Source organism: Triticum urartu, chromosome 7A (assembly GCF_056163025.1).
Source record: "Triticum urartu cultivar PI428250 chromosome 7A, HENAU_Tu73, whole genome shotgun sequence".
Lineage (NCBI taxonomy): Eukaryota > Viridiplantae > Streptophyta > Magnoliopsida > Poales > Poaceae > Triticum > Triticum urartu.
In genome coordinates this window covers 617,677,180-617,686,067 of record NC_141879.1, presented here as the reverse complement: position 1 = coordinate 617,686,067, position 8,888 = coordinate 617,677,180, and the positions used below count along the sequence as shown (strand labels likewise).

Sequence of the window (8,888 nt, the reverse complement as noted above, 5' to 3'; positions counted from 1 at the left end):
CCTATCTTATTTTTTGCCTGCCGGTTGCTATCCTGTTCTTTTGTTTATGTTCTATGTGAGTCATTCTCCTTTTTTGAGACCTGAAGACTATTGTTGAACCTTTTGCTTACCAATAATATGGCTGTATGCATCGTTCTGATGCAGAGGCCGGGGAATAACCTCCTTTTCGGAAAAACAGTGAGGCTCACCAAAACCCTTCTATGATATTTGCATAAATAAATAATGGTTCCTGAAAGTTCCATGATTTTTTCAGTTAAGGCAGACAAACTAAAATTTTAAAATCATATTCGACATTGGTTTGTTTCAAAGATGCTGTCAAGTGGAAGGGGGTGAACAAAACTGATCAGGAATCAGATGTCAGGTTCAAAATTCATGGCCCTTTATCTGCTTTGAGCAAATTTGAAATGCATGCATTAAATGACGGAAGAGAGAGGGGCACGCTACAGGTTGATTTTGATAGAACTCAAGGTTGTGGTGCAAAAATGATTGAAGGCCTATATCTGAACCAGAAGTTGAAGATCAGACGGTTGACAATACCTTGGTACATCAGAAAACTTTATGGATAGTTCATACTCCCTTTTTTGCTTTATGAATACCTTGGGTTCTTTCTTTACTTCTTGATAGAAAGAAGGGCCAACTGAGTTATATATAAGATGCCCAGCTTTCTTTCTTTATACTACACAGGTGTTTTTTTTTTGTTATTAAAATCAGGCATATGTTGTCTAATTCATACTATCTTTTACTCCATCCGTTCCCAAATATAAGTCTTTCTAGAGATTCCAACAAGTGACTACATGCCGAGCAAAATGAGTGAATCTACACTCTAAAATATGTCTACATGCATCCGTATGTTATAGTCTATTTGAAATGTCTTAAAAGACTTATATTTAGGAACGGAGGGAGTATATGAGTATAATGAAGCACAGATAACAGTCAATCCATACACAAGAAAATTATTCAGGCTAACTGCCACATCAAAGGGACAAATTACCTCTTCACATCATGTTTACAACTGGTTTCAACAACCCAAGCAAGGGATTTGCATATGAACAAGATACATCAGTATCATATACAGGTGATGACTAATTTGGTCTGTGGCCAATCATGACTAATTTGATCAAACCTACCAATTTGTTGTATTGTAATTGATCAAACATGTTTACAACATACAAAGAGATCTTTTAGTGTCCGGAGTTTACAAGTGTACACTCTGGTAAGAGTCATCGTCACTGTCTCTCCAGAGAACCTGCTCGTCGATCTTGGAAAGGTTTTCATCATCAAGCAATTTCCAAGTCTGTATCGACTCGACTTCCGTCCATGATCTCTGCCCTTTCTTGAGCTGAGTATAAATTACCCGAGCTCTCCTCGGCCAATGAGGCCTTCCATAGGCATGGTAACCAAAGCCACCGCCATAACAGAACCATATGCCGTTAAGGTTGCCACAGAAATCATTAAGATGATCATGACCAAGAAAGACACCTTTCACATCTCCCATGGAGACGAGGGTGTCAAGGACACCAGAGTTAACTAATGAGCAAGCCACTGCTTCCTGATACTCACCCTTAAAATCTGTGTACCACAGCCCTCGGACTTCTGGATTTGGGATGTGGAAGAATGCTAATGCAGGGGCAGGCAAATTTTGCTGTCAAATAAAGGATATTGTCAAGTACCAGTTGTCAAAAAATATATATTACAAAGAGGAGTAGCCTTTTTTTATTTCAAACAATGCTGATAAACAACAGAAGTTGCTAATGAGTATGGTGCAAATCCCGTAATGTGAATGTGACATGGGAGATTAGCTCAAAGACTGGTAAAATATGAACAGAACAATAATCCAGCGGATTGATTACAAATATGTTCTTCAACATATAGCAGAAAAAGGCAAGGGGTAATAGACCAACAGACATGACATATTTATACTAGTTGTTAGGATCTCCATCCGCAATGGTGACACATTCCACACTGAGATGTTAGGTGCCGTGATCAAGCTAGTACCTGGAGTTTTTTTGAAGTAGCACTGAGCCAAGCAAGCTGAGATTCTTTTATCCATCCATAAGTTTTAATTCCATCTACTACTTCACGATCCCCACTATCGAGGAAGTAAAGGTTAAGCAGACTAGTATTGACCAACCCCGATCCAAATGGCCCATGTATGCCAACATGATAATTGCCAAACCCATGTACCAGAAAACCAGGAGGGTTTACTTGAGATACTGAGTAATCCATCAAAGACAAGAACATCATCAGTTCCTCTCGCGTCATTGTGGATTCCTGGTCGTGATTTCCTAATATGGCAGCCCATGGTACCTTGTACTCAATAGCAGGGCTAATTGCTCTGAGTAGTGATTCCGCTGCATCAGTTGCACTGCCCCCAAATATGTTATCCCCTGATTCAAAATTAAAGCAGAAGGATTAAATTTTAAGTTGTTCAGCCTTTTCTATGATTAAGAGAACTGGAAACAAGTAAATAATGTAGTAACTCAAAGTGGTACTCCCTCCGTCCCTAAATAGATGGCATATAAACTGAGTCAAAAAAATCAATGCTTTCTATGTTTGACCGGGCATAAATACAAAAATATGAAGATAAACGATACGAAATCAATATCAATATATCCAACATTACATATATATTCATACCCATAATGTATTTATTCATATGTAGTTGTTGATAGTTTCTTCTATTTATTTGGTCAAACTTAGAAATAGTTGACTTTTTAACTGAATGTATACGCCATCTATTTGGGGACGAAGGGAGTATAATAGAACTTTTCAGAGAGGCGCTGATGGAAGAGAAAAGCAGTGGTTGCAGTTAATAACTACTCCCTCCGTCCCGAATTACTTGTCACGGAAATGGATGTATTTTAGCAGCTACACCAAGAGATCAAAGACTGTTCAGTAGTCCAAACTCTCCTAACTCAACATGACAGAGAAATAACTGCTGGCTTTTGTTCACGCAGGACGATTCGTACTCTATTAATGCTAAGAGGGGAACGTTGCCCATGTTCATGTTGAATGTTGATCTGGTCCAAATTCTAAAAACAACTTCTTACAGTTTGGTGAGTTTGGTCTCTTTGCACCAATCACCCTACTGATGAAATCATGCATAAATGCCATCATCAGAACCAAGAGGAGCGATGCGTGAATCCCTTGTGTACAAGAGCTAACCCGCCCAGATGTAGTTGTAGAAGCAGGATGTAAGCTTAGTACTCTGACATTAGCTCCATCCAGAGTGTTAAACCCCTAAGCATCAGTGACGATGGGTCCACATTGCTTGCAAAGTAAATCCCCACGGGGTTATACAAATGCCATCAGCAGGTCACGAGAGACAATCCATAACATCCGAGCATCGATGAGCTACAAGTAAATAGGCGATAAGAGTGTAACACATAGTGGAAAATTCCAGCCGCCACCTCCGAAATCTGAACGCAAACAGGAAGTATTCATGAAGTCAACTTACAAGATCCATCAAGCTGGTACTACATAGGGCACTAATTTGTCGTTGTATATCGCTGGTAGAAATGTTACAGGTAAACTAGCTACCTAATCGACTGGATCTAATTCCGTTGCAATGCTTCAAATGGCGAATCTGCAAGAGTCTCAACGGCCAGGGCAGACAGCGTGGGGTGGAGTCGCGATCACTGTAGCTAGGTAACCACCTAGCAGCAGCTGCCTGTGAGTAACAGGGGAAGCGAGGGGAGCAAACCAAAGCACGCACCGGTGAAGGCTATGAGGTCGGGCCTCTCCGCTTCGATGAGCCGGCGCAGGAAGCGCGTGGTGTTGCGGTCGGAGCAGCGCGCGCCGCCGACCTCCGGCGCCACGTCCCGGCAGCGCGTGGCGGCGCCGTTGCCGAAGTGCATGTCCGCCACCTGACAACGCCAGCGAGCAAGCAAGCAGGGGTCAGCGGGCAGCGAGGGGAAATCGGGCGAGCGAGCGAAGGTACGGACCTGGAGGATCTTGAAGGCGCCGTCATGGCGGAAGCGGAGGGGCAGGGGAGGGGACCTCTTGACGCGGGGCACGGCGGCGCCGGGGTCCAGCAGGGCGGAGAAGCGGAGGAGGACGAAGGAGAGGAGGCAGGGGACGAGGAGCGAGAGGAGACCGGACCAGCTCATCGGGCATCCCACTGTCAGTGCCGGACACAGCCCCGCACGACTCGCCGAAGACTCGTCGGTCGGTCAAACGGTCAAGCGGTTAGGCAAGAGCTGTAATGAACATTTACAATACCGAATATATGAAAATACAGGTTCATTATGACGAATCTAATGGCACTGATTTTGTATTGTAACTGTTGATAAATTGTCAATAAACTTTGTGATAAGGTTTACAAAGTTTGACCTTTTTTAAGAAAAATGCGCTATAATTCACGAGGAGGGAGCAACTAAGGTCGAAATGATCATCTTCACAAAAATAATATCAAACGATTATTGCACAGCAGTCAAGCACAACAAGCTTACAGATGATGGGAGAATACAGTTGCAGGATTTTCTGATGCTCACAGGCATCACGGGATAGGAAACAATCCATAGCTTCAAGCACTTCCAAGTTCTTAGTAATCTTTAGGATAAAAGAGGGTACTCCTTAGCACAGGGAGAACAATAACAGGAAATCAACTCATACATTCGCGATACATCTCTTGAAAGGGCGCTCGGCACACGAAGCCAGGGCTGCAGTGAAAAGGACATGATATGTGGGCAGAATTTGGCCGTATCTGGCGCCTTCTCCAGTTCTTCAGGATCGGCGCTTGTCGTCGTGCTTCTTGCTCTTCTTCCGGCTGCCTTTGCCGTCAGAATCGGAATCAGACTCGGACTCAGATTCAGATCCAGAGGAGGAGGACGACGTGCTATCCCTACGGTGCCTTCTCTTCTTCTGCGCCGTCTTGCGTCGGCGCTTCTTCTTGTCCTCCGAGTCTGAGGAGCTGTAGCTTGAGCTGCCGCTCTCGGAAGAGTACTCGGAGCCGCTCCCCGATGATTCAGAGTCTGAGTCTGAGTCAGACACCGACGCGCGATGTTTCCTCTTGCTCTTTGACTTGCTCCTTGCCTTCCTTTTCTCAGACTTTTCCTTCTTCAGCTTTTCTCGCATCAGCTTCCTTTCCTCCTCCATCTCCTTCTCCAGATCAGGGTTCACAAACTGAGAGGGCGCCGGCAGCCACGCCTTCTTCAACCTGGGGTCCTTAAGCTGATCCGTCCTTGAGGGCCGCGATATGTAGACCCGTTCATTCTTGCACTCGTATGTCCAGTGCCCAGGCTGGAAGCACTTCTGACATTGGCCCCCAGCAGTTGCAGAAGCTGGTGCAGCATTTGGCCTCACACCCAGCCTCACAGCCTTCTCTGTACTCATCAGATACATCTGCCTCTTGGCTTCCTTCCTCTCCTGCCAGCGACTTGGTCCCTCTTCCTTCTGCCCATAGGCATTGACATTGCGAGCGGCAGCTTCCGCTGCACGTTCAGCTTGAGCCCTGCTCAATCCCTTTGCATTTGATAAGGCCTGTGCCTTTATTCTGTCGGCTGCAGCCTGAGAATCATTTCCAGACATCTTGATACACCCACGAAGAAAAGGTTATACAAGACCAGCAAATCTGAAAATTCTGCAAGGAAAACAAACTCTATCGGTTAGTAGTGAAGTGATGAGGCCATGACTTATCTCAAATTCACACAGGCAATCATGCAGAGACACAAATTCAGGCCTTTCACGCTATTCATTTACTGCATACAACAACAACAACAAAGCCTTTAGTCCCAAACAAATTCATTTACTGCATAACCTAAGGAATTTCGTCACTTGGTAGGACAAGAAAATGCACACACACAGCGCTAACAAGATCTACAAAAAGACTCTGTTATAGAACTGCAACCAGTACTGATTAAAATTAACCAAGTCAACAAATCAAACACCAATAGGGTATGCATATCACAAATAAACCTCTCACATATATGAACTGAACAATCATAGTTCAGATTTATTTTCTTGCAACAAAGTAAATAAATATATATTCTACTAGGGTGCAAATTACATGACATCGGAACCTTCTAGCTAACACATTCAGAGCTACATCCAAGAAGAAACGGTTATACAGGACCAGTGATCTCAATATCCTGGAAGGAAACAAACTATATTGGTTACTACTAGCGTGACGAGGTCATCATCTTTCAGCTAAAGTAGACATAAACATTTGTCTGGCTAGCTAAAATTCACACAGGCAGTCATGAAACAAACACATTCAGACCATTTCGTTTACTGCAACGTTAACCTAAGGAACTTCGTCACTTGGGAGGGCAAGAAAACCACACTCATGGCGCTAACAAAATCTAAATAGAGACTCTGTTATAGAATAGCAACAAGTACTGCTTAAACATTAAACAAATCAACACCATCAGACACCAATATGTATGCATATCACAAAACACAAATAAACTTTGACGCATATGAACTGAGCAATAATAACAGAGATTTTTCTTCTTACAACTAAGTAAGTAAATAGATACTCTACTAGGAAGTGCAAATTACACGATACCAGAACCTTAAAATGTCATGTCAAACTAAAGAAATACAGTGGCAACTCAAAACTACCCATTAGCCAACAAGCTCATGCGTAGTTATATATACCAAAAGCAACACTTCTGCTTCAAAGGCCCTTCCATGCACATAACCTCGAACAGAACAGCCCATCTGCGTCACGACTCTACACAAACATAAGGACACAACCAAACAACAGACATCTATTTGGGTACATGTAAACAATAACCAGGGGCGGATCTGTACGGCGCACACCAGCCCAAGCGAAATTGGCGGAGGTCAGCGGGCTTTAATCCAACTAAGCACCGGATACCGGAGAACCAACCATACCTCGAAGACCAACGGCGGAGTCGCGGACGGAGCAGAGCGGGGGCAGGGTCGCGACTGCGCGGCGAGGTAGGACGGGAACGTCTACGGCGGCGGCGACGCGCGGCAGAGGCGAGGGGCTCGTCCGGGGGGTGGGGGAGGCGTCGGCGGCGAGGCCGCGGCAGCGCTAGGGCACGACGATGGAAGGAGGGGCGATTTTGTTTTGGAGCCGCGGCTCGGGTCGGGTTGGGGATTTTTAGGAGTCGGCGGACGGGGGAGGGAAGAAAGATACGGAGACGGTGAAGGAGAGAAAAGTCTACCGCGATCTGACGGTGGATCTAGGGTGTGTGTATTTTTATTTTTTATTTTTGCGGGGTGTATTTGAAATCGAAAAGAAAAACAAACAAATGTGGCGATATCTTCGAATATCCATTCTGAATCCGGGCTCACCTGCATCCGATTAAGAAAAAACTCAAAAATAACACTACATAAATTTAAAAAATCGAAAAAAATTGTGTGGAAAATGATTGGGTGCGTGAGTTCCGCTCTAAATTTCAGATCATTTGAAGATATGAGTAGGTCTCCGAAAAAAAATGGACCAGAACAGTAGATGAATATTAAGCTGTTTCACGGATCCCAAATTTGCCTTTTTCATCGAGAGCTACTCATATATTCAAATAAGCTTAAATTTGCAGTGGACCTCACGCTCATAAGCATCTTCCATGCCAAAAAAAAGGATTTTTTTAATTTGTCTAATATTTTTTTCTAGATTTACTGTTTGCCGCAGGAACATATGAATTCGGGAGCCGAATAGCCGCACTCCGATATCTTCTCTTACTCTACTGTAAACTAAATTATTTGGACTTCAATATAAATATGACATCAGATTTGTAGGGCTAAAATTCTTACGCGCTCAAATAAGTCGGATCATGATTAAACCCATGACAATTAATCGTTGCACGCCTCTACCATGACAATTTTTTTATTGATTTTTTATGCTATATGGTAATTTTCATTGTAAGAACATGACAAATTTTATACACATGCATGGCAATTTTATCTCTTCGCATGGCAAATCTGTATTTAATTTCTAGCGTCTAGAATGTGAAGTCAGAATTTTAACATTTCTGAATTAGTTTCCAGAGTTTGTAATCTTATTTTCAAAGAACTTTGCAATGCTTTTTTTCAGGAAAAACTTTCGATCTATTCATATTCAATCATGTTAATATAACAACACTAGAAATAATAAACATTATATCCAGATTCGTAAACCACCTAGCGACGACTACAAGCACTGAAGCGAGCCGAAGGCGCGCCGCTGCCATCGGCCCTCCCTCGCCGGAGCCAAACATAACATGTTGTAGTAGACGGTTAAGAAGTCATCATGCTAAGGCCCCATAGGGCCAACGCACCAGAACAACAATCGTCGCCGATAAAGACTGGCGTAGATCGGAAGGATCCAACCTAAAAACACATGAACATAGACGAACGACGACCAGATCCGAGCAAATCCACCAAAGATAGATCCACCAGAGACACGCCTCCACACGCCCACTGATAATGCTAGACGCACCACCAGAATGGGGACTAGGCGCGGAGACCTTTATTCTATCTTCAGAGAGCCGCGACGTCTCTCCTTCCTAAGCAGAACACAAACACTAACAAAACTCGAAGAAAGATCTAAAAATGGAGTCCTCCCACCAGCAAGGACCGGGATCCACTCTGCCCCCATGGCCCTAAGGCCATCGGAGACGAGGCGGACCGGCGATGGCGCCGGCAGGAGGCGGGGAACCCTAGCTTTTTGGGAGGCGGCGTCTACAGCGTGCGTATACTCCCCCTTCACTTTTCCACCCGTGGGTACATAATAAAAAGATGCACAAAAGTGTTGGGGAACGCAGTATTTCAAAAAAATTCCTATGATCACACAAGATCTATCTAGGGATGCATAGCAACGAGAGGGGAGAGTGTGTCTACATACCCTCGTAGACCGAAAGCGGAAGCGTTGAATAACGCGGTTGATGTAGTCGAACCTCTTCGCGATCCAACCGATCAAGTACCGAACGCACGACACC

General features: G+C 44.1%; 2 protein-coding genes across 2 annotated transcripts; both read right to left on the bottom strand.

Moving 5' to 3' along the window:
* Positions 1–953: 953 nt before the first annotated feature.
* On the bottom strand, positions 954–4,157 carry PAP28 (purple acid phosphatase 28). Its single transcript, XM_048690635.2, has 4 exons — positions 3,945–4,157; positions 3,716–3,866; positions 1,996–2,387; positions 954–1,642 (listed from the first exon to the last, which is right to left on the bottom strand). Exons 1-4 carry the CDS (start codon positions 4,107–4,109, stop codon positions 1,196–1,198), a joined length of 1,155 nt encoding a protein of 384 aa, XP_048546592.2. The 5' UTR covers positions 4,110–4,157; the 3' UTR covers positions 954–1,195.
* Positions 4,158–4,395: 238 nt separating this feature from the next.
* LOC125525625 (uncharacterized) lies at positions 4,396–7,097 on the bottom strand. The gene is made up of 2 exons (XM_048690634.2): positions 6,841–7,097; positions 4,396–5,581 (listed from the first exon to the last, which is right to left on the bottom strand). The coding sequence occupies exon 2, from the start codon at positions 5,527–5,529 to the stop codon at positions 4,726–4,728; it is 804 nt and encodes a 267-aa protein (XP_048546591.1). The 5' UTR covers positions 5,530–5,581; positions 6,841–7,097; the 3' UTR covers positions 4,396–4,725.
* Between the last annotated feature and the right edge of the window lie 1,791 nt (positions 7,098–8,888).

Bases quoted from the DNA above. Each gene is read 5' to 3' on its own strand.
- PAP28 (XM_048690635.2), bottom strand. From the start codon at position 4,109: ATGAGCTGGTCCGGTCTCCTCTCGCTCCTCGTCCCCTGCCTCCTCTCC. The intron at 3,867-3,944 runs GTCCGTACCTTC...TGGCGTTGTCAG, and splicing joins GCGCCTTCAAGATCCTCCAG to GTGGCGGACATGCACTTCGG. The intron at 1,643-1,995 runs GTACTAGCTTGA...TTTATTTGACAG, and splicing joins CTACTTCAAAAAAACTCCAG to CAAAATTTGCCTGCCCCTGC.
- LOC125525625 (XM_048690634.2), bottom strand. From the start codon at position 5,529: ATGTCTGGAAATGATTCTCAGGCTGCAGCCGACAGAATAAAGGCACAG.